At 40.1% G+C, this 26,130-nt stretch overlaps 1 protein-coding gene across 6 annotated transcripts in view; it reads left to right on the forward strand.

Moving 5' to 3' along the window:
- Nucleotides 1-26,088, forward strand: part of EYA3 (EYA transcriptional coactivator and phosphatase 3) — a 110,177-nt gene extending 84,089 nt beyond the window's left edge. For all 6 annotated transcript variants that reach the window (XM_081226693.1, XM_081226692.1, XM_081226697.1 and 3 more), the window contains 8 exons: nt 4,063-4,146; nt 5,568-5,657; nt 7,749-7,807; nt 9,927-10,087; nt 12,404-12,518; nt 13,823-13,944; nt 20,440-20,540; nt 22,057-26,088. In XM_081226693.1, coding sequence (XP_081082819.1) covers nt 4,063-4,146; nt 5,568-5,657; nt 7,749-7,807; nt 9,927-10,087; nt 12,404-12,518; nt 13,823-13,944; nt 20,440-20,540; nt 22,057-22,137 — 813 coding nt within the window. In that variant the 3' untranslated portion in view covers nt 22,138-26,088. The remainder of the gene's footprint in view (nt 1-4,062; nt 4,147-5,567; nt 5,658-7,748; nt 7,808-9,926; nt 10,088-12,403; nt 12,519-13,822; nt 13,945-20,439; nt 20,541-22,056) is intronic.
- Nucleotides 26,089-26,130: the final 42 nt, after the last annotated feature.

Consider the following 26,130-nt stretch of genomic DNA (forward strand, 5'->3'; position numbering starts at 1 on the left):
TGCAACCTTTTTTTTTTCTCATTTCTTAAATTTATCAAATATATATCTGAAACTCATGAGATTATGTGGTTCTATATTGTATAACCTATAATTCCTGAGCAAGAGAAAATGAATTGGCCAAGTGAAAAGAGAAATGTAAAAACACATTACTCTATGCCCATATCTTACCATATCACTTTCAGATCCTTTTCACCAAGAGCATTGAAAAAGCTTTTTTGAATTTAGGTAGCCAGGTCACTTTTTAAGGGAAAGAACAAACTGTTTTCTGTATTCCAGAGGAGAACAGAAAGAATAATGCATCATATTCAGAAAGCAAAGGGTGTCACAAGTAATATACTGTTCTCCATTTAAAAACCTCCAAGTAAAATGAGAGAACTAAAGTGCTTTAGGCCAAGTTTCTGTGAAACATGCAACCAGATCTGGTAACTTATTAATGAGATTGGCTCTCACTTATTCTGTAGTTTAAACACTATAGGAATTTATTATGGGCATACATTTGGCTTCATTATTAAAAGACTAGAAAGTCATACAAAATTCTAATAATGGAGTTTTGATATTAATCCTTTTGTTTTCTTTCTTCAATTTTTCTATAATGTGATCATTTAATAAGAGGGAAAAGCCATATTTAAAAATGAGTCCATTGACAGGTGTTCAGAAGACATAGGTAAATTGAGGCTATGTTTGAAACCTCTCTTCCCTTTTGTTACTGGGGGCGGCGGGGAGGGCAGGAGGAGAAAGAAAGAAAATCTAAAGACCTGATATATTTCTTGGAAAAAACGGAGAACTCACTCATTTTTTAAATTGTGGTAAGGTATATATAATATAAAATTTACCATTTTTTAAGTGTGCAATTTTAAGTACATTCACAGTGTTGTTTGTTACTGCTATCTGTTTCCAGAAGTTTTTCATGATCGCAAACAAAAACTCTGCACCCATTAAGCAATAATTCCCTATTCTCCCCTCCTATTAGTCCCTGGTAACCTCTGTTCTACTTTCTGTCACTATAAATTTGCCTATTCTAGATAGTTCATATAAGTGGAATCATATAAAATCTATCCTTTTGTGTCAGGCTTACTTCACTTAGCATAACGTTTTCAGGGTTCATCCATGCTGTAGCATATATCAGAACTTCATTCCTTTTTATGGCTGAATAATTCCGTTGTGTATATATATCACATTTTGTTTATCCATTTTCATCTGTGATGAACACTTGGGGTTTTTTCACCTTTGAGCTATTGTGAATAATGCTGCTATAACACTGCTGTACAGGTATCTCTTTGAGTCCCTCTTTTCAATTATTTGAAAAAGTATAAACCTAGGAGTAGAATTGCGGGATCATATGGTAGTTCTATGTTCGGCTTTTGAGGAGCCACCAAAATGTTTTCCAAATGACTACACCATTTTACATTCCTACCAGCAATGTACCAGGGTCCCAGTTATTTCCCATTTTTTGCATAATCCATCCTAATGGGTGTGAAGTGGTGTCTCATTGTGGTTTTGATTTGCATTTCCTTAATGATTAATAATGTTGAATATCTTTTCATGTGTGTATTGGCCATTTGTCTGTTTTATTTGAAGTAATGTCCAAATCCTTTGCCCATTTTTAAATTGGGTTGTTTGTTTTTTTGTTGTTGAATGTTAGGAATTCTTTATATATTCTAGATATTAATCCCCTATCAGATATATGACATGCAGATATTTTCTATGGATTGTGTTTTCACTCTTGATAGTATCCTTTGATGCTTAAAAGTTTTAAATTTTGATAAAGTTCTACTTTTCTTTTATTGCTTGTGCTTTTGGTGTTATATTTAAGGAAACAAGATTATGAAGATATTCACCTGTGTTTTCTTCTAAGCATTTTATTGTTTCGGCTCTTAAATTTAGGTCTTTGATCCATATTGAGTTAATTTTTGTACATAGTGTGAAGTAGGGATCTAATTTCATTCTTTTGCACATGGATATTCAGTTTTCCCAGGACCTTGTTTTGAAAACAGTTTCCTTTCCCCATTGAATGGTCTTGGTATCCTTGGCAAAAAAAAAAAAAAAAAAAAAAAAAAAAAATCAATTGAGCATATATATATATATATATATATATATATATAAGCATTTATTTCTGGGCTCTTTCATCTATTCCATTGGTCTGTATATCTATCCTTATGCTAGTACCACACTGTCTTGATTACTGTGGCTTTGTAGTAAGTTTTGAAATCAGGAAGTGTGAGTCTTCCAACTTTGTTCTTTTTCAAGATTATTTTGGCTCTTCGGGGTCCCTTGAGATTTCATACAAATTTTAGGATGAGTTTTTCTGTTTCTTTAAAAAACACTGTTGGGATTTTGATAGGGATTGTATTGTATTTGTAGATCACATTGGGTAGTATTGTCATCTTAACAATATTAAGTTTTATATTCATGAACATGGAATGTCTTTACATTTATTTAGGTGTGTCCTCTTTGATTTCCTTCAGTGATGTTTTATAGTTTTCAGTGTACAAGTCCGAACTGTTAAATTCATTCCTAAATATTTTATTATTTTTGATGCTGTTGTGTTTTAAATTCCTCTTAGAATTATTCATTGCAAGCTTATAGAAATACAGCTGATTTCTGAATTCATTTATTAGCTCTCAACAATTTTTTGTGGATTCTTCAGGGTTTTCTATGTATAAGATCGTGTCATCTGTGAACAGAGGTAATTTTACTTCTTCCTTTCCAGTTTGGGTACTTTTTTTCCCCTTTCCTTGCCAGTTTATTCTGGCTAGAATTTCCAGTACCATTTGAATAGAAGTGGTGAAAACAGGCATACTTCTCTTATTCCTAATCTCAGGGGTAACGCTTTCAATTTCCCACCATTGAGTATGATATTAGCTGTAGGTTTTTCATATACATCCTTTATCATAGTGAGGAAGTTGTTAGTTTATTGAGTGTTTTTATCATGAAAGTGTGTTGAATTTTGTCAAGTGCTTTTTCTGCATCAATTGAGATGACCATGTGGGTTTTTTCCTCTATTCTGTTAATGCAGTGTATTACATTGATTTTTCTATGTTGAACCATTCTTGCATTCTGGGAACAAATCCCACTTGGTCATGATTTATAATTCTTTAAATATGCTGCTGAATATTGTTTGCCACTATTTTGTTGAGGTTTTTGCATCACTGTTCATAGGAGAATTGGTCTGCAGTTTTCTGGCAGTGTCTTTGTTTTCAGTATCAGGGTAATGCTGGCTTCATAGAGTGAGTTAGGAAGTGTTCCCTCCTCTTCAATTTTTTTGGAAGATCTTAATGATTGGTGTTAATTCTTTAAGTGTTTGGTAGAATTCAGCAGTGAAGCCATCTGGTCCTGGGCTTTTCTTTCTTGGGATGTTTTTTATTATTGATTCAACCTTCTCCAGTTAAAGATCTGTTCAGATTTTCTGTTTCTTTTTGAGTCAGTTTTGGCACATTGTGAATTTCTAGGAATTTGTTCATTCCATCTAGATTATTTGTTGGTGTATAACTCTTCATAGTGTTTTCTTAAAATCCTTTTTATTTCTGTAAAATTGGTAATAATGTCCCTCTTTTATTTATGATTTTAGTAATTTATGTCTTCTCTCTTTTTTCTTAGCCAGTCTAGCTAAAAGTTGTCAATTTTGTAGATCTCTTCAAAGAACCGACTTCTGGTTTTGTTGATTTTCTCTATTTTTTTCCTACCCTCTGCTTTATCTGTCTCTTCTAACCTTTATTATTTCCTTCCTTCTACTGGCTTTTTCTGGCAACTTAAATTGTGCAGTTTGGTTTTTGATTGAGATCTTCTTTTTTAAGGTACACATTTGGAGCTGTAAATTCCCTTCTTAGCATTGTTTTCACAGCATCCCATAAATTTCAGTATGTTGTTTTTGGTTTTCATTCATCTCAAGGTATTTTCTAATTTCACTTATTTCTTTTTTATCCATTGGTTGCTTAAGATTATTGTTTAATTTTCACAGATGTGTGAATTTTCCAGTTTTCCTTCTGTTATTGATTTCTTGTCTCATTCCATTATGATTAAAAAAGATGCTCACTCATTTTTTAAAATATTTTCCTCACTCAGCGGGTATTTCTGTGGGACTTAGATGAAACCATCATCATCTTCCACTCCCTTCTTACTGGATCCTATGCCCAGAAGTATGGAAAGGTAATTTGAGTCTTTCTTCCTTTGTTGTAACTGTCCCTCTCCTGACTATGTGTGCAGGTAACCAAAATCACTGTCTCTGTTATCTCCATCTTACCCTGTTGACCTTTCACCTTTCACATAAAACTTCACCCGATGGCTTATACCAGGCAGACTACATGGTCAGGCAGAGCTGATGATAAAGGTAGAGACTAGACCTGGGACCAGTACTGAAAGCTGAAGTTGTTGGAGAGCAGTATTTTGCAAAGACTAAGTATGGGACTGAGGCTCAAAACAGAGTGGAGTCTCAGGATTATCTACTCCAAAGACTAGTCTGTTATCCCTATGTCACATATAACAGCCCAAACTGAGCATTCCATTTAGCTGAGAATATACCAGATCTGTACATTTAAAATATAAAATATCTTTCTAAAATAGATTATATACCCTCTTAGGAACTTCCCTGGTGGTCCAGTGGGTAAGACTCCACGCTCCCAATGCAGGGGGCCCGGGTTCAATCCCTGGTTGGGGAACTAGATCTTGCACGCCTGCCGCAACTGAAGAGTCTGCATGCCGCAACTAAGAGCCGGCACAGTCTAAATTAATTAATTAACCTTTTTTAAAAACCTTAAAATAAAATAAGATAGATTATATACCTTCTTAAATGAAATACACCAAGCAGAATTTAAGTTTAGTCATCAGTATTAACATCAGTTTTGATAGAGGGATGAGCTGTTTTTGAGGTAGTGGCTGTATATTTCTGTACTAAATTACCTCCAGGCTCCTATTTTTTAGTTTCTATGAATAAATTTTATAGAAATATCAGCCTCCTTTGCTTTCCTACTTTTACTGCTCCTAATTATTTCTTATTGTCACCAGTGTTTCTGTTAGAAGTACTTTCCCATAGGCTTTTAGTATCTAGACTGGCAAGCTGACATAAGCTCATATACTATATAACAAGTCTGGTAATGAGAATATATAAAATAAGAGCATACTGCCTCTAAGGGAAGGTCTGATAGTTCATTTTAAAGCTATGTGCATTGGTTTTCCTGCAAATATTTCTTTACTGATTTCCTGGTTGTTGAGATTGTCAGATTACTGACTTCTGGTGTTGTACTGTGAGGTGGCGGGGGACGATAATGGGTGTTATAAGAGCAATATTTCAGTGATAGAATTTCTCCTGAAACGGAATTTCTCCAAAAAATAAGTGTTTTTTTTTAAGTGGGTTGTTTTCTAGAAACTAAAGTCCTAAAGTCCTGAAATGTTTAACTTTGCACAATCCCAGATTCTATAACTGTGAATGAAATTGCGTCAGTAGTAGTGAGAAGCACTGTTGTGAGCCAGTGTTGTTTTTGCCTTGACCCAAACTATTTTGAAACATTTAAAGATAAGAACCAATGCTGTGAGGGCCAAGTCAAGCAAATTATTCTCTTATTGTCTTTCAGGACCCAACAGTAGTGATTGGCTCAGGTTTAACAATGGAAGAAATGATTTTTGAAGTGGCTGACACGCATCTATTTTTCAATGACTTAGAGGTAAGCATTTTAAATTGTTTCTGCACTTCAGTGAAACACTTTGTTCAATAACTATTTATTGAGCCTGTGCTTTTTGTATTTAGAGGAAATGTGGTTAGACAGGGTAGGTATGGAGAGGCCAGCTCAGCACTTGGGTGTACATAGTCTTGAAGAAATAGTGCCTTGGTTAGGTCACCACAGTCTTAGTTCTGGGCTTCAGTTTTATTGGCTCAAAAACTTGATTTTTGTTAGCCTATTTGGAAGTGATCTAGCTCTAGGGGCAGTGCCACCCCATCAGGCAAAACACTGATATATAAACCAACATTCCAATTTATTCAGCTATATTAAATAACATATAGAAGGTGGCTTTGATTATTTGTACTCTTGAATGTTTTTCAGTTTTACCTTCTTAAAAGATAGCCTCTTGATTTGTCAGATCTGTAGATGGCTACTGTAACTCATTGTATTTTATACGTGCTTATTGTCCATGAATAGGTTAGCCTTGATGTCAGATCATTTTATAGTTAGGTGGAGGGAAACCAGAAAACACTGAGAGCTTCTTGGTTAATTTTTTTGGTTTTGACATTTGAGTTCATCTTTGAGGTGAACATCGTGTAGTGGAAACAGCACAGGACTGGGAATCAGGAGACCAGACTGCAAGTACCAAGTTAGGAAAGTTATCTCCCCATTCTGGGCCTCCGTTAAGCTGTTACCATACACAACAAACTAGTAACAGTTGTTCTATCTCAGGATGGGAATGTGTTGCTGGAACACAGAGGTGGGAAGGAGCAGACTTGTCATTTAATGTCCTTTTGAATTTTGAACTGTGTACTACATATATTACCTAGTTTTTTAAATAGTGAAAGTTTTAAAGTAAATAAAATTTTAAAGTAAAATGAACATGAAGTAATCCTCTTTCTTTTAAAATACAGTCTAGTTCTACTCAACAGACAATTCTCCAACAAATTAAATTTAATAGGGCTCTAAACTCCCAACACTTTTGGGTAAGCTCCACAGTGCTTTAATCTTCCCTCAACTTCACATGTTGATAAGTTGGGACATTATAGTTTTATTCAGCAAACATTTATTGAAAACCTACTATGTGCCAGTAATTGTTGCCAAATTGTATTTGTAATGATTTTCTAGACATAGTCCTCACTCAGGACTGAAAGTTCTGTGAAGAATTTGACCTGAATGTGTTCCTGCCCCCCAGGTCAGTGGTTCTCAACTTTAGGGGGCATAAGAATCACCTGGGGAGCTTGTTAAAAATGAAGATTCTAGGACTTCACTCACAGAAATTCTGTTCAAAAATATGCATTTTTAAAAATCTTCCCCAGAGGATTCTGATGCAGGTGGACATCACGGCACCACCCTAGGTGGTGTCAGAGGAATGAATCTGTCAGTTAGGCAGTGGGTGGTGTTTTATGTCAGTAGTAGTGTGGGCTTAGAGGAAAGAACCTTGGATTCAGATTAGAAGACCCAGGCTCCTTCTAGTTTCTTTCTACCACTCACTAGTTTTATGACCTTGGGCAAATCGTTTTACCTCACTTTTAGAATATGAGGAGATTGACTTAGATGACCTCTTCTAATTCCTAAATTTGAATTTACAAATTTCTGTTTCAGTCATTCTCAGTTTTGATACCACACGCACTCTACCAGCATCTGTTTCATCTGCAAAAATGTATTGAGTACATGCTATATAAGGGCACTGAACTAGACTAGAGGGGTACAAAGGAGATGTAAGGCATGGTCGTGCCATAAGAGGCCTACAATGTAATAGGACTTACAGTGTAGTGTAGGACATAGGCACACCTGACAGAGTAAGGGAGCTTGTGTTTATACCCATGGACTGTTGGAAAAATGAACTATTGCGATAAGAGCATAACTGAGGGTTGGGATGGTTAAGGAAGATTTCATGAAGACTGAGGAATGTAAATTAGGCCTTAAAAGAAGTTGAACAGCAAGGCGGGTGAGAGTAATCCTCCACACATAAGAGACCATAAGGTATTCCATCACCTCACCATTGTTTGTGGTATTTTTACAATATATTGTGGTGGTAATAGCACTTCTACTCCCTGGACTGAAATAATGTGTGGTTTTGTCTTTTAACAGGAGTGTGACCAGGTGCACGTGGAAGATGTGGCTTCTGATGACAATGGCCAAGACTTGAGGTGATAAAAACAGTGATGTCTTAAACATCAGTACACCCGTTAGGCACAAGACACTGTCTAGGTTCAGAGGAAAACAAAGATGAATAAGACACATCCCTAAAAGAGCTCACAATCTATTAGAGGAGATAGAAACAAACATAGTTAATGATGGCATGTACTGTGAGAAGGTGACAATAGAAAATGTGACGGAACACAGAATAGAAAGGAATTCTGATGGGTGTGGGGAGCAGGTGGTGCCAACATTGGAATGGCCTTCTCAGCACAGTAGAATTTAAGTATGACCTTGATGAATGGGCAGCATGATGGAATGAGAAAAAAGCATTCCAAAGTAAAGGATATACTAGTTTCTCTTTGGCCAGATTTTCAGTCGGGAAAAGTGTGCTTCCAGATTGATTGGTTTTAGATACAAATAAGCATCAGGGATCTCACCAAGGAAGTTAATTGTGGGGGGTCTGATGGTGTCAGGAGTGACCCTATGGAAGACAATCTTAAACATTAATATCACAGTGAACGCTAAACGAAGGAGGTCTCAGTGGCAAAATGCTTGCTCGGTCACCTCCTTCCTCTCCTGGCTACTGTCTTCTAGCTCAGTAGTCTTAGCTAAGGATAATCCAAAAACCTATCCACCTTACATTTAAGGACCTTTAGAAAAAAAGTTGTCACATCTTTTCATGTTAATTTGTTTTAATGTTTATCCCTTTTCATAGGCAAAAAGTTTTTCCATGTGTCTACCCTAAAATTGTTTCCTCTGTGAATTCTCAAATCTAGAGCAGAACTGGACATATCACTTAGTAAGGACGTAACCCTTTGGTGCCGAGAAGGATAGAAAGGTTTCACTTCTGGGGCAGATTCAGTCGTGTACGCTTTGTCTTCCACAGCCTTGGAGGGCACCAGTCTTAAGAGATTTTACTCACCTTAGGAAAAAGCCTGGTCTGAAGCAGTTTACAATCCACTCTGAACCCTAGTATTTTTTTTTTCTCTTATGCATATGGCTAACTAGTAATTTACCTGTCTTATGTCTTGGCAGCTTTATTTTCTTAAATATAGAATGTCACGCTGAACTCTATTTTGACTTCTGATTGAACCAAGTTGTCTCTAATTCTGTCAGTCATTTGGAAATCTTGACTTAGGAAGTATTAATCCCTCCCAACCTGTTTAACTATAATAGTTGTCTATTGCTGTGTAACAAATTACCCCCAAATTTAGCAGCTTAAAACAGCTACCATTTATCATCTCATAGTTTCTGTAGGTCAGGAACTTGAAAGTGACTTAGCTGGGTAGTTCTGAATCAGAGTCTCTGAGATTGAAGTCAAGATAGCTGAAGCTAAAATCATCTGAAGGCTTGGTTGGAGCTGGAGGACCTGCTTCCATGTGTGGCTCATAGGAGGAGGCCTCAGTCCTCACTATGTGCCTCTTCATGGGGCAGCTTGAGTGTTCTCCTGTGACAGCTGACTTCTTTTAGAGCAGGTGCTGTAAGAGAAGCCTGGTCTCTAAAGTCCAACACCATCACTTCCACCACATTCTGTTTACGTTCAAATACAGTCCATACCTACAGGGAGCAAAGTTAGAAGAGTATCAAAGAATTTGTGGACATATTTTATAGCCACTGCAGTGACCCATGAACTTATTAAACCAGCCAACAGATCACTGAAGGAAAACATTCCCATTTTCTAACTATTATTAGAATTTGGGGTTAGCTCCTTCCATTATTTTTTCACGTTTCTCCTTTTTACATAGTTGCAATCGTCTGTGTGTGTGTGTGTGTGTGTGTGTGTGTACACAAAAGTTTTGTATTCTGGGTTTTTTTCACTGTAAGGTATTTTCTGTCATTAATGGAAAGATGGTCTGTCTGAAGCCAACCTCTAGGGGGTGCTGGTGCTTGAATTAGTCTTGCCTCGCTTGCTCTCTCCCTTTCCATCCTTTCTTTGATAGAAGTAATAGGGGTGAGATGGAGGACTGATGAAAAGATAGACTCTGACATACAGAGATTAAGAAAGAAGATTCTCAAAGCCTTGCTGTCAGATGCCAGGAATAGGACAGAGAATCAATCCCAGGTGGCATTCAACCAAAAACTCCATGCAGTATAGATTTTAATTTTCATCATCCTCTCTCTCTACAGCAACTACAGTTTCTCAACAGATGGTTTCAGTGGCTCAGGAGGTAGTGGCAGCCATGGTTCCTCTGTGGGCGTCCAGGGAGGTGTGGACTGGATGAGGAAACTGGCTTTCCGTTACCGAAAAGTGAGAGAAATCTATGATAAGCATAAAAGCAATGTGGCTGGTAAGTGTGGCATACAACCAGCTAATTTTCTGTTTTGTTCTGATTTTCTGTTTTCTTTTCCAGGGTTTCCTTAGGGCTCCCTGACTTATCAATTTGTGCCACAGTAACATTTTAACTCTGTATTTAAAAAACAGGTTTGATTGAAACCCTCTGGGGAGGAAGCTCTGCATTTCTCATGGACTTCGCTTGATATAACTTCGCAAAATTCTCTTGTTCTTTTTAGGTAGATGCCTTTTTTAAAGGAAATATGTTCCATAGATTATGTTTGCTGGCATGTGTTTTTTTCTGGGGTCATAACTACTGTCAGTAATATTTAATAGGTTGCCATATTTTTGAACAGATTTACATAGCCATCGGGACAAGTCAGGTAGAACTAGCAACGAGGTTTATAGTGGATGGAAAACTAGGTCCAGGATGATAGGTTGGCAGTATCCGTGCATTGTGATTTGAAGGACCTTGGAAATTCTTTCTGCCCAGATACATCTCAAATGTCAGGTGCCATTATGCCTAAAATTCTATTATTTGGAATTAATTAATTAGCCATAGATTGTTCAAATGAGAAGAGACATTAGGGAGCTAATCTAAATCCTTCATTTTGCACTTGAGAAAATTGATGGTCCATCATGAGGGTAACAAGATGGGGTCACATAGCAAATTAGTCACCATACCACAACTGGAATCCCGAACTCTTGGTCCACTGCACTTTACATTCATGCAATTCCTTTTTTAGTGATACACCCTTGTGAGAAAATATTGAAAACTGTGAACCATCACCCTCAAACACCTCCATCTGCACAAAATGTTGCGTGAAGTTTCAGGGATTCCATAGACTGCCTAGAAGTATATTACATCAGGTCAAGAGAGCCCTCCTACCTACCATACCACTACTACAGTGTGGGGCAGAAAGTAAAAATAGGGCTTCAAAGGTCAGTTTGGTGCATTCGTGTTATAGTGCTCCAATACCAGAAAAAAAAATCATAGGCATCTGGGCTTTTGGGAATCTAATTTATTTACTTTTTTCAGGTTCCTTTCTTTACTTTTCTTTTTTTTTTCTTCATGATTCAGAGCCAGTACTTTTTATTTTGGTAACCAAGTCTTTTTGCTCTTTCTCTCTCACAGACATTAGCCTTTCTTTTGTTCGTTTTCATATACAACCTAAGTCTCTGGTCCTTTCTCTGCCCAGTGAGTGTCTGGATGTGGTTTCCTGAAGAAAGTGACACATAACCCTCTGTGAGAATCCCCTGAGCCCACCCTGGGGAACATAGTAAAAGTAATATCCACCTGTATTTTGTAAAATATGAATTTTAAAAAGTGCCACATGATATTAGTTAAATATATGACATATGCGTGCTTATGTATATGTCATACATGACGTATAGATACTTGTTTGGTTTTTGTTTTGTTTTATCAGAAATTTTGAGAGTCATCTAGTTCTAGGCTTGCATTGTGAAAAACCATCAGACTGAAAACAAATTATACACAGTTCTACTCATAGAAATGACTTCTGTTTTTATGGAGTGTTGGTAATAGAATGCAGAATTTCTCTTTTTACCTTCACTATGGAAAATTCAGAGCCAGGTTTATTATTTGAATATTGTAGCTCAAGCGTCAGGTAACGTGCTCCCATCAGATGAATTGTTTTTTGTTTTGTGCTTAATCATCTGATCTTAAAGAAGTGTTTTAGTCTCTTAACAGCCGGAGTTGTTTCAGAAGTACAGTACAAATAAATGACATTCAGAAAGCTGGTGATTCAGCCTGGGATCTCAGGTTGATGGGTTCTGAAGGGGGTGAGAGCAGTCACTGTGGGAGCAGTGTGTGATAGTGGGAAGATTTCCGAGACCAAAAGCCACTAACTTGCTGTGTATTCTCAGGCAGCCCCCTTTCCTCCGTGGGCCTCGGTTTCTTTAGAAAGAGACTGGAAATGCTGTGGACTCGCCATCTGTAATTTTTCCCCCTTTGGTTCTTGATGTCACTTCTAAAGCAGTGCTACTCAAAGTATGGTCCACTGGTCTGCAAATTACGTTACCGGTTGGTGATGAAAGAAAGAGCCTCTGCCAGAACCTAATCACAGTGTTTCTATGAGCTGATTTTGTTGTTGTGATTATGCACCTCCCCCCTCCCCCAGCAAAATATTCTGGTGAAGAAAGTAAAAAAGGCATTTGGAGTAGGCTAGGGTTTTATCAAGGAGAGAGATGTGTTAGCTCAGTAGAATATTTCAGTAACTCACACTATTTCCAAATTGAATTTAGAAGTCGCTTTCTCTATGCCAGCAAGGATGTTGTCAAATGATGAATGTGTCTACTTTTATTCCCAAAGGGCTCCTCAGTCCCCAGAGAAAGGAAGCACTGCAGAGGCTAAGAGCAGAAATTGAAGTTTTAACAGATTCCTGGTTAGGAACTGCATTGAAGTCCTTACTTCTCATCCAGTCCAGGTATGGAAATAACTCTTTTAGTTTTCATCCTCTCAGAGAGACGCTTTCTTCCACCCTAGTCCAGGATAGGCCATTCCCTGAAACAGACTGTGGGACAGGGGTGAGAAGAGTTCAAATGACGCAGGGAAGTATTTGGTTAGGTGGGAGGCAAGGTCATTTTACTCTAAAAGCACACCGAAGAGCTTTGAAAGCTTTTTTCCTTTCTCTTACTTTTTGCTCACTAAATTATACTCAGTAACCCAGAATCTCCAGCCCAGAACGTGGGTGGGCCTGGTGACATCAAAGAATACATGTAGGAGCTATATCACAAATATCCTAAGTGTAGGAAGCGCCAGAGAAATGTAGCAAAACCTACTCAGGAAGGCGGGATTCAAAAGAAAAAGAGTACAGGGACTTCCCTGGCGGTGCAGTGGTTAAGAATCCGCCTGCCAATGCGGGGGACATGGGTTCCAACCCTGGTCTGGGAAGATCCCACATGCCGCGGAGCAACCAAGCCCTTGCGCCACAACTACTGAGCCTGCGCTCTGGAGCCCGCGAGCCACAACTACTGAAGCCTGTGCTCCGCAACAAGAGAAGCCACCACGATGAGAAGCCCGCGCACACAAGAATAACCCCCGCTCACTGCAACTAGAGAAAGCCCGCGCATGGCAATGAAGACCCAACGCAGCCAAAAATAAATAACTTGAAAACAGAAAAGAAAAAGGGTACATTAAGCAGATTAAGGAGATTTGAGCTTGAAGCTTAGAATGGGAAATAAATACATACCCTTATTCGTCCCTCCCTCAAAGCAAGAATTCCGATTCACAGCCTACTAAACAGTAAAACTGACACCAAGGGGTGGATATCTGTGAAGGTAAAGGATTTGTGAAAATAATATGTATTCTGAAATTTCTGTTGCCATTGTGTGATGAGCAGAGAGGACTTCAGTCATATCTCATTCAGATGAAATGGCACTGTTGTAACTGAAAGCCTCATTGTGTTTTCTGGAGTGTGGTATCAGTGCTGTGGGTTGGTGGGGTTTGCTAACAATGCAGTGAGCTAGAATGGTCAGAAGGAAGTGAGGCAAGAATCAAGTTGCTGCTCTGTGTCCACCACAAAAATCTCTGTCCTTTAATTGGGAAAATAAATAAACCTGAGATAATTAGAGCAAAAAGTGAACATTGGCACTGAACAGATACCATGCCGGGCACTTTGAGATTAATTTTTCACAAGCAGGTCCTACAGAGAAGATCCATTTGAATTCTTGTTCGCAGGTTGGTTTGATTTCACCTTTTTCTTTTCTTTTCCCTCTTTCTCCCTTCCAGAAAGAATTGTGTGAATGTTCTGATCACTACAACCCAACTGGTTCCAGCTCTGGCCAAGGTTCTCCTATATGGGCTAGGAGAAATATTTCCTATTGAAAACATCTACAGTGCTACCAAAATTGGTATGGGTTCAATTCTGTTTCTTGTCACTAGCCTTACAATAATACTTGCTACTTAGGATATGCTTATTATTTACCAGTTCCTCAGTTAGACACTTTATATATACATATATCTATAATCCTCACAGCATTCTTCTCCTGACATTACTGATAGGGCAGTTCAGGCTTATCAGTTATGTAGTTTGCTCAAGACTTCACAGCTAGTAAGTTACATAAACAGGATTCGAATCCAGGTCTGTCAGACTTAAAATTTATCATGCTCTTTTCTTTTATAATATTTGAAAGAACATAATATCTAGTTTAGAAATCCACTATGCCTCATTTCAAATTCCTCTTTCACAGAGAGTGCACTGTAATGTAGTATAATCAAAAAAGCACTAGATTAAAAATCAAGGACTAAGATATATACTTTAAAATGGTTAAATCCCTCACACTCATTAGGATAGCTGCAATAAAAAAAAAAAACCCAAAAAAAACAAGTGTTGGCAAGGATGTGGAGAATTTGGAACCCTTGTGCACTTCTGGTGGGATTGTAAAATGGTGCAGCTGCTGTGGAAAACGATATGGCGGTTCCTCAAAAATTAAAAATAGAACTATCACATGATCCAGCAATCCCACTGCAGGGTATATATCCAAAAGAATCCAAAGCAGATATCAAAGAAATATTTGCACACCTATGTTCATAGCAGCATTATTCATAGTAGCCAAGAGGTGGAAGCAACCCCAACTGTCCATCGAATGAATAGATAAACAAAATGTGGTATATACATACAGTGGGATATTAGTCAACCTTAAAAAGGAAGGAAATCCTGTCATATGCTTACTACATGTATGAACCTTGAAGACATTATGCTAAGTGAAGTAAGCCAATCGCAGAAAGACAAATGCTGTATGTTTCCACTCATGTGTAAGGTACCTAGAGTAGTCAGATTCATAGTAACAGAAAATAGAATGGTAGTTAATAGGAGCTTGGGGAGAGGGGAAATAGGGAGTTGTTGCTTAATGGGTATAGAATTTCAGTTTTGTAAGATGAAAAGTTATGGAGAATTATTGCACAACAGTGTGAGTATACTTAATACTTTTGAAATATATATTTTTAAATGGTTAGGATGGTAAATTTTATGTTATGTGTTTTTTTACCATACTTTTTTGAAAAGGAAAAACAAAAAAAACTAAGGACTAGGATAGAGTCCTAACTCCCCCACTTATTAGCTTTTAGGGAAATTACTGTATCTCCTGAGCCTCAGTTTTCTCATATAAGATGAAAAACTACCAGAGAGGTTTTGAAAATCAAATGAGACGGTGTATGTGAAGATATTTTTTATCCCCTAAAAACGTATTCAGTTCTCAGTACATGAAATAGTAAGTACTCGATAAATATTTGCTGAATTGATTAATGAATTGGCACCAGATTTATATAAAACCAACTTGTTCGGCTGAGAAGGCAGCAGAATGTGTCACTCTAATCTTATGTGCTGTACATGGTCCGGGGAAAGAGGGCTATGACAGCTATCTCCTTACCCCTCCAGACCCTTGAGTCTGTGCCTACAGTTCCTACTTCCCTATTGCAGCCAAGGAGACAGTCCTCATTTGAAGATAAGTTGTAGTTATCTACTAGATTAAAAAATGTCAGGCATTGCCAAGGCACTCAGAATATAGCAGTGACAAAATCCTCTGTCCTCATGGAACTTACCTGCAGTCAGTGGTGCTCGGATAATTGGGTTATCCGTACGGGGGCGGAAAAAGCAGATTCTGTACTCCTTCTTTATGCTATTTGCAAAAATAAATTCCAGGTGGATAAAAATTTTACTATGAAAAGCAAAACGTTAATTTTTAGAAGAGAAAATAGAAGAGTATCTGTATGACCTTAAGGTAGGGAGGGATCTCATTTAAGAGACCCCAAAAATAGTACTTAAAAAAAAAAAACGATCATTTTGATTGTGTGAAGCTTTTAATTTTATATACAGTGAAAGATGACATAAAGTGACAAGACAAATCACAGACTGGGAGAAGATACTTGCAATACATTTACTTGTTGATTAGTATACAGAATCTATAAAGAGCTCCTGCAGATCAATAAGCAACAGACAACATAATTTTAAAAAGTAGGCAAAAACCTTGGAGCAGCCAATTTGCAGAAAAGGTAACCCAAATTGTTTGTAAACATATATGAAAAGTTTTTTAACCTCACCAACTAAGGATCTGCAAATGAAAGAAATGCAAATTAGGGCTTCCCTGGTGGCGCAGTGGTTGAGAGTCCGCCTGCCGATGCAGGGGACACGGGTTCGTGCCCCCGTCCGGGAGGATCCCACGTGCTGCGGAGCGGCTGGGCCCGTGAGCCATGGCCGCTGGGCCTGCGCGTCTGGAGCCTGTGCTCCGCAGCGGGAGAGGCCACAACAGTGAGAGGCCCACGTACAGCAAAAAAAAAAAAAATGCAAATTAAAACATGATGCCTTTCTCGTCTGTTAGATTGACAAAAATTTAAGTCTGACAGTGCCAAACTTTGTCAAGGAAATGAGAACTTACTCTGCTAGTGGGATTGAAAATGGATATAACTTTTTGGAAAACAGTTGGTCAATGTTTAGTAAAGTTTGAGATGTGCATAACCCTATGACCAAGGAATTCTACTTTTAGATATTTATACTTGAGAGCAGGGGTCTCAGACTGTAACCCACGTACCAAATTCTGCCCACTGCCTGTTTTTGGAAAGTTTTATTGAAACAGAGCCATGTCTAATCATTTCCATAGCTGCTTTCACACTACAGTAGCAGAGTTGAATAATTGCAACAGAGATCATATGACCTGCAAAGCTTGAAATATGCCAACTCCTTCCCTTGAGTTTTTTCTCATTTGCACAAGGAGATATGTGCAAGGATTTTTTTTTGATGCAGCCTTGTTCATAGTAGAAAATAATTAGAAACAGCACATGAACCTGTCTATGAACAGAAAGTAGAATAGTCAAACAATGGAATACTGTATAGCAGCTAAAGTGAATGAACTGGGGCTTCCCTGGTGGTGCAGTGGTTAAGAATCCGCCTGCCAACGCAGGGGACACGGGATCGAGCCCTGGTCTGGGAAAATCCCACATGCCGCGGAGCAGCTAAGCCCGTGCACCACAACTACTGAAGCCCGCGCATCTAGAGCCCACGCTCCACAACAAGAGAAGCCACTGCAGTGAGAAGCCTACGCACCGCACCGAAGAGTAGCCCCTGCTCACCGCAACTAGAGAAAGCCCGTGCGCAGCAACGAAGACCCAATGCAGCTAAAAATAAATAAATTAATTTTAAAAAAAAAGGTGAATGAACTAAAACTACATATACCCCTAAGGATTAGTATTAAAAACAATGCTGAACACAAAAAACACATTACAAATAGTATGTACAGTATATAATTTATATAAAGGTAAAAAATGTTCACAATAATAGCCATACATTGTTTATGGATACACACTCAGGGAGAGAAAAGAGGAGGAAGAATGTCATCAAGTAGGGGTAAATAGAAAACTTCAAATAAATCTGTACGATCTCATTTTTATATTTTTTTATCTAAAGCAACTCTAAAATGCTAAGATTTGATAAAGCTGGGTTGGTGGTCGCTATATAGGCATTTATTTTTCATTGTTCTCTTTTGTATGGTTGAATTATTTCATTACAAGGGCTTTGATGGGGGAGATACATCTGTAACCCCCCTTCAGATTTTGCTACTGCTGCCCCTGCTTTACTATGCATTTTGTAAGAAGTCAGAGCACTCGCTAACCTTCCCACACCTGAAAGGTAGATTTCTGTGGTTCTTGATACCGCATCCTGGCACTCAGAGGCTCATCAAACTAATGGACATGACTTTATTCCTTCTGACAGTAAGTGTGCTTATTTGGTGATCTTCTCATTTCGTCCAGAGCTAATTAGCAGAGCTACAGTGGTACCTGGCGCCATGGTAACCACAGTGAGAGGCTTGAGGCTTTCCTTTACAGAACTATGAGATGAGAGCAGGGAGAGGAAATGTTTGTTCGGTTCCTCTGAAATGGTTTCAGAATTACATTTCTCTTAATGGACACTCTGTGACATTAAAGAGAATTCTCAAAATCATTTCTGAAAATGTCAGAAGTCTTTTCTTAAATTAATTAATTAATTAATTATTTTTGGCTGCATTGGGTCTTCGTTGCTGCGTGCAGGTTTTCTCTAGTTGCAGCGAGTGAGGGCTACTCTTTGTTGGGGAGCATGGGCTCTAGGCGCACGGGCTTCAGTAGTTGTAGCTCATGGGCTCAGTAGTTGTGGCTCACGGGCTTAGTTGCTCTGCGGCATGTGGGATCTTCCCGGTCCAGGGCTCAAACCCATGTCCCCTGCATTGGCAGGCGTATTCTTAACCACTGCGCCACCAGGGAAGCCCAGAAGTCTTTCTGATAGAGGAAACCCAAGAACCTAATCTTCTCCAAAGGCTTGGTTGGTCTTGCAGTTACAGCTTCTATCGCTTGACGTAAGCTGACTAGTCATTGGTTTTATCCTCCTGAACAGGAAAGCTCATCTCTAGGATTGTTTTGAAAGTACAAAATGGAAGCAGTGTATTTACCAACTGTATTGGAATTATTTTTTCATATGGCTACTTCTTTACCCTGAGCTGTTAATAACTCACTCTTAATCCTTTTAGAGGAAACATTCCTAATTGTATTTCTTCCTTGATCATTGCAGGCCAGGACAATGAAAACATCTCTATGTCCCTGTCTTCTAAATAAGAGACATTCCCTTTGTTGGGTCTTAGGGGAAATTTCTAAAATCCTACCGACTTAAAAGTTTTTTCTATAAATCATAAATTAGACTGTAGGTCTAGCAGAGGTTGGCTTAGGTAAAGACCTAATGGTTGGAATGGAATTAGACAAATAACTCTTTAACACTTAATAAGAACTCATTATTAGTTGAATTATTTAATGTTTAAATTGGGGCTCAAGGCATAGAGTAGAGCCATCCCCTTAATCATTTGTGAAATTAAAATGTATTTACTTAGCAAACGTGGATTGAATGCTTGATATGAACATAAGGTGTGACAATGCTATTATAAAATGGTAGCACTGAAAGGGACCTAAGTGCACCTAAGCCAAGCCTTGTAATATGAGTGGGAGACTGAAGCCCCAAGTGGACTAGTGTCTGGTCCAGGTTTGTTTGAGGTGCCACCTGGGCTAGGCATGTCATAGACTTGCAGTTGCTTAGATGTACCAATCAGGACTTCTGAGTATGGGTGTAAAGATTCTTGTCAGATACGATGTAGTCATCTTAGATTTGTGTATTTCTATATTTGCATATTTATTACAACAGTTTTCCAGCAGATGGCATTCAAGTGCCTTGAGGAAGAGGCGCCTTTTTCTTATTCACACAGGAACACTGGTGCTAAGTTACTGAATCTGGCAAGAAGATAGGATGAGAAAGTTAATGGAGCAGGATATAAAAAGGAAGCAGAGTTAGCGCCTTGCTTAACTGAAGAAGGTGGCAGAAGCAGTTTTAATAAAGCATAAGAGATGGTGAAGGAAGAGCAAGAGAAATAATTTTCTTCTTATTTACTTACGCAAGTACAGTGTCTGCCACAGCAGTTTTATGTGTGCATGTTTAGGTGTTGGTTCCAGGTAGGATTTGAATTTTGATACATCGCCATGTTTCTAAGAGCTGTCTGCAGTGGATTTAAATCACCCACTTCCCGAGGTTAATGTCACTGATACAGGATCTCAGTTGCAGTTACACAATATAATAGGAAGTTCCAAATGTGACAAATATTGCTGCCATATTCATTGGTACTCTGAGACTCCTCCCCTCCTGAAAGACATAAGGCCCAGGACTAGGACTGTTTCTGGGAAATGTAGAGTTGGAAGGAAATGGCTGTTTTTTCCTAATTACTAACCGGAAATCAGGGACTTCCACTTCTTTTTCTTACACTAATGGTTTCCCCTCAAAAATCGTCCTTTTGTCAGGCACAATGACCAGAGCCTAGACTCTGGAGTCAGGGGCTCAGAGTCTAGCTACTAGCTTGTTTGTGATCTGGGGCAAGTCACTAATCCTTTGGGTCCATTTCCATCTATCAGAATAGGGGATGGGACCCATCTCACCGGATTATTTTGAGAATTAAGTGAACGAACACTTTGAAACTGCTTTGTATGCTGTAAAGTACAGGAGCTGTGGAAGAGGGAGGGAGTGTGCACAGCTCTCATACGGTGTTTATAGAAACATCCCACACTAAGATCTTAGGTACTTCACCCTCAGTGTGAAAGTTAAAATAAGAACCTAGAGAGCACAGTGCCTAGAAAGTCTGTTGTGTGAGTGGCACAATTTCACATTCTTTGGGCAGAGGGCCTGTTGGATCTCTAGCTGCCACCCCTGCTCCCCACCAAGCAAACCACGTGGGCTGCCCTGATTCTGTCTGAGCACAGGCAGGTGAACCTAGCAGCAGTCCTTATCTTTGGTATCGAAAAAAAGAAAGGGAGGAATGTCCTAATAGGAAATATCTTTTTCTCATCAGGTAAGGAGAGCTGCTTCGAGAGAATTGTGTCAAGGTTTGGAAAGAAAGTCACATACGTAGTGATTGGAGATGGACGAGATGAAGAAATCGCAGCCAAACAGGTAAGTAACCATGGCAAAATAAATAGTCTATATGGGAATGCAGTGAGCAATTAGAAAAATGGTAAAACTCAGAAATCGTAGTAATCTGTTGTGCATTTACAGTGTCTTCCCTTCCTCCTATTCCTCTCCCATTTTTCTTTAAAAAAAAAAAAAAGAAAGAGGGTCTCCCCATGCAGAGTTTTCCCTGTAAGTTGTTAGATCCTCCCCTTCTCTCTCCTCCGTGCCACTCTAAAATCTTAAAATCTTTGAGCCCTGCTGCAAGGACACCCATCATTAAACCTGATGTGGGCCCCATCTTCCATCTTCGTCTTAGAGGTCAATGCTTTCTCAAGAGCGTGAGACTTCACTACTAAAGGCCAATCATTCAGACTTTTCCAGGCTTTCCAGCTTTAATTCTAAAGTGCTTGTTGCCCTCTGGGGAAGACACTAGTGGATGTAGACATCAGTGCTTCTTGGTCTGAAGAAGAAGGGAGTGGGGGAGATAGAAGAACAACTCAAGTCATTATCAGACTTTGTGTCTCTAAGCTGATGCTTCTAGTCATCTGCCACAGAGTACACCCATTGGAAAATGGCTTAGATCTCAGTCTCCTCCCTCTGAGGGATCTTTTCTGCACCCTCTGTGACAGAAGACTTTCTAGTCCGTGCTTAAATATACCTAAGGGTGAGGAGGCTGCTTCCCAGGTATCCTGTTCCACTGTGGGGTCATCCAGGCTCTTAGGATGTTCCTCCTTCCATTGAACTAAAATTTCTGTTTTGTATCCTGGTCCTAATCTGGCACTTCTGAGCACAACATAACAAGTCTGCTTCCTCTTCAGTATATTCAAGGCCTTTTAAATATTATGTGTGAGCAGCAGGCTTGAAAAAGCACTGAGCTACATGCCAAAAGAACTGTGTTCTAGGACTTTCAGTATTCCAGGTAACTTGCAACCAGTCTGAACAAAATGGTTAGTAAAGCTAATTTCCATCAGCTTTATACAACATGGTTTCCAACACTCATGTTTTTCAAAGCCCTTCTTTAAAATATGGCTTCCAGAATGGCACACAGTATTCTGGACATAACTCTGATCACATAATATAGTGGGATTATTATTTTCTAGACCTCTGTGTTCTTCATCTTGGTCATGGACAGGATTTGGGCTTTGCAGCTCTGAACCTTATAGAAAATAGACCATCCATAAGAAAATGTAATACTATGTTAATACTGATTTCTTACATGGGTCATTTTATTTGATCCTGAGGATCGTGCATAGTACCTAGAACAAGTCTGTCTCATAAAAGCACAGAGTTACCACTGAAACCTAATAAAAATCTCTCACATCTGTAAGTATCTTGTAGTATACATATGTCCCTATACACATGACTGACTTGATCTGTATGACAGTCTTATGAGGTGGGCAGGAGTAAGGAGGGTTACCAAGTACTTTGGGGAGAGGTCTGTGGAGGAAGGGGTGTGGGTAAATATAAGCTCCCAAAAGAAGTTGGGTTAACCAGTGCCCCTCCCTCCTCCCCCTTCCAGCACAACATGCCCTTCTGGAGGATCACAAACCACGGAGACCTGGTGTCCCTCCACCAGGCTTTGGAGCTTGATTTTCTTTAAGAACTGGAATGAAGAGCCTTCCCCACGAGCTCCTTTTCGCTCCTGAAAGGAGCTAGAGACCGGAACCAACTGGGAACTCTTTCTCCATGGAATGCTGGCGAGAACACAATCAAAACCAACAGCTGCAAGAGATGAAGCTTATTTTTGCTAAGAGTGAGCTGCAGCCCCGTGTTCATCCTTGCATAGGAGCGGAAGACAGTTGGATTGAGAGAACAATAGACTCATCGCAGCTACAGTGCTTTTAATTCTTCTGGGTTTTGTTTTGTTTTATTTTGTGTCAAAATAAATGAAGAAAAAGAAAAGGAAATTCTTGGGGCAGAGTTGCACTCTGCGTCCGTGACCAGATTGAGAACTACCATTAACTTGTGGTGATAGGATAAACGCAGCAGACTTTTATAATAACATCTCTTGCAGTCTTTGTAATCTCCTTAGCTGTAGAACATATTCCCAGTGAATGTATATGTTATTTTTATAGGTAAGGGTCTGGTGTCTGAAGCAGGTTCCCCAACCCCCCCCCCCCCCGCTCTTTCTAGCAAGAAAGGGGTGTGTACAGTTTCCTTGGAAACTCGTAACTGAAATATCTGAGATACCTCTCTGTGACGGTAGCACCTCCTCCGCTGCCCAGCGCTCTGCTCTCTTGGGCGGCTTCCTTCCGGCTCCTCCGTCTCCTGGCTGGCTGAACTGTGGGGCATGGACCCTGATTCACTGTAGACTTTGCTGTTTCCCATCCTAGAAGCCTTAGTCCCCTTTCACCAAATGGCACAACCCTAGAAACTCCTTCTCTTAGACAGTAAATTGTAAGCCTTCAGCTTGACTCTTAGTCAAAGGGTATGTCCCAAGGGGCTTACCTCCAAACTGGAGAGAAGAACTAAGACTTCTTAGGAATTTCCACTTCTTTGGCTCTTGAAACAAGAAGATTCCACCTTTTCCTCCTGCAGAGAAGCACCCTTCCCCAACACATGCTCACCTCTACAGTGCCCTCGCCCTTCTTAGTCATCAGTGCTGGGCTCTTGGCCCTTTCCTGCCCTCTGTACCTCATGTCCACCCCCATGCAGCTCTGGCCAGTCCCCAGGCTTTGGACCCAAGTAGTCAAATCAAGTCTGAGAAAAGGTTCATAATCACATTTTGGCCAAAACTACGAAGGGATGTGACTTTCTTTGACTCCTTTAAGCCCTGTTGAAAGGTGTTCTGGACATATATTTACCCAGATCACAGCCTGAAACTGAAGAACAGATTGCCATGATCACAACCCAGTTTTCCCACGGAATACCCTTCCCGCTTCTCAAATCCCCTTCTAAAGTGGGAAACCAGAAGGCCAGAAACACTTTCCTGATTTAAATGAGGTTGTAGACCCCCTACTCCATGCCTGAAAACTCAATCTTGGGCCCAGTGCAGGAACATCTCTCAACCTGACTTCTGGGAGGATCGGTGGGTGCCCAGGCACTGGTCTCAGCCTTCAGTCCAGCTGTGTTTGTGGATGCCCCATCCCTCCAAGACTGGCCTGGGCATCTGCTCAGGCAGAATAAACTTCCGTAGAGCTCAGGAAGTTCAGCCTCTTTCCAGGTTGCACAGAGAGAGGTGATTTTATAAGCACCTCAGAGAGGTGTAGTCTGGGTCCTTAGTAGGAGGCATCCTTGACCAACCCCAGCTATAAATGCTTGTACTCAGAGATTCTGCATATCCATTTTCAGAGATGTTGCAGCACAAAGGGGTCAGATTCCTTCCAAAGCCAGATCACCCAGAGAAAGGGTGATCACACATTCCCTCAGAACTGATTGAGAAAGTGCTTCATGACTCAGTTCTAGAGAAGATGTTTTTGGAGAGGAGCTCAAGTCAATGCTCATTACTTAGCTGCCTCTTTGGACGGGAAATACAAAGTCTGAGGTGGACCTTCTTGGTCTGAGTTCAGCATAGTTGCCCAGATGCTGCTCTGCCTTGCTTGGTAATTTATCTTAGAATGCTCTAGGGTGGGTCTGTACTTTCAGGCCCCTAGTCCTCCCCGTACTGGCAGTAGAGCTGTTGGTTTCTTGCCCTGGACGTAGGCCACCCTGTTGGTGCTGTGCTTCAGGCTGCAGAGTGGTACCCACGTCGTGCACACAGGTCCACGCACACACACTTCCCTCTCCCTGCCCGCTGGGAGAAGCTCTTTATTCCTAGAATATGACTTGGACTCCTTTTTCGGTGGCCTTTTCCCTCCTCCTCTGACTGCACGGCTTAGGTCTTTGCAAAAGGAACTTGAAATTGGCTAAGAGAGGTGAGGAAGCTCTCTGAGCAGTGCCGCCTTTGCTCTTTTCTGGTTGTTTAGAGGGTAGACAGAAAATGGAGCTTCCTGGCTCCTCTTTGCCAAAATGAATTGTTCAGGGAACCCAGTGATCTTCTTGGAGCCTGTGTTTTCCTCTTCCCCAGCACAGAGGTCTGGAGAGGAAAATAAGTAGGCAGCACCACGAGTTCTTGGAGGCTGAGGTCGAAAGGATACTGTGGGTCCTTTCGTCAAGGGGGAAGGCCTCTTTACTAGAAAGAGTCCCCATGGAATAAGGCACATGATGAGTCCTTTTCCCATCTGGGCACCGTGGGTTCTGTAAGATGGGTCTGCACATTTCGTGGTGAGAGCTAGGCCGTCTCTAGTAGGGAACTGAGTTGTCAGCTGTGTCCTGGGTTTGAGAGGTGGCTTTACTTTCGAATGTAAAACTGACTGTGCCTTAGCATCACCCTGTCCGGTGCCCCTGGGGCAGCTGGTGGTGTCCAGGAGAGTGGATGCCTGCTCCAGATTTAGATGCCTACTTGGGCTTTTATTTGGTTTGGGGTATTCCTGTCTTCTGCAAGTTGGGGGAGCAAAGCTAGTGTCCCAGGAGACTTGTGCCACAGCTTGTTCGCAGCTTACACAAACTTGTTCGCGTTAAAGCTCCAAGCAGAATCTGATTGGCAAACTCCAGCTGCAGTATATGGAGCTTCTAGATGTTCACTACCTTGAATGGGTGTCAGTGCCACTGAACCATGGGGGAGAGGAGTCGAGGGGCGGAGCCACGCTCTCCCTCTTCCTGGGAGAGCGATGGTCTAAGCCAAGGGCTGGTGGGCTTGGGGCCTTCCTCTCGCTCCTGCAGGAAGGGGGCAGTTAGGACCCCTCTTAAGCAGGCTTCTGTTTCTTACCACTAAATTGGCTTCCTTTTTCATCCAAAAGTTGGAATTCCCCAAATACCCTGTAGAGGCCAAATCTGAATTCTGAGATTTTGAAATATCTTAAACCACGAGAGAAAATCAGATCTGTGCCACCTCTGATCAGCAGGCCCTGTCCCTTCCTCTCCTCTGAGTCAGACAGCTCTAGCAAGCAAGGTTACTTGGCTAGTTCCTAATGCACTGATGGGAGCCATCCCATTAAGGACGACTTCTACTCAAAACATGACCCTCTGGACTTCAGATGCCTCATTTAGCAGGAAAAGGCACTGATTAGATATATTTATGTGACTGCGGGCATTTGTGGCTGTAGAGTCCTTGACCATAATGTTATATGTAATGGGAACTATCTTATAAACTTGAAAAAATAAAGTTTTTATTTTCTATACGGTTTGCTCCTGTGTCTTTTCTGAGTAGGTTCAGCCCAGTTGCCCAGCTGAGTAGGCTTCTAAGTAGGGCTTCATAAAAAATCAGAAGAGCTCATTAGAAAGATGGCACCCTTTCAGTAACTAAGTCATTAATTTCACCAAAAGAAACAAACAAACAAAACTAACCATTTGGTATAAATAAATGAGAAAATAAACTAGATATTTTAAAATAATTTGCAAGGGAAAGTTTATTTCTTAATTGTTTCTAAAATACATCACTTTTCAAAGTTTAGGACTGGAATGCCAAGAGATTTCATTTGCTGTCAAATGTGCTGAAATTTAATTATTAAAAAAAATCAATACCTTGCTGTGCTGAGCTTAAAATGCAAAAGCAATAAAACTGACAAATAGATATCCAAATGTTTGATTTGGCTTGTTTTCATGTTACATCAAC

This window comes from Mesoplodon bidens, assembly GCF_964165515.1.
Source record: "Mesoplodon bidens genome assembly, chromosome: 2".
In the NCBI taxonomy this organism is placed as follows: Eukaryota; Metazoa; Chordata; class Mammalia; order Artiodactyla; family Ziphiidae; genus Mesoplodon; species Mesoplodon bidens.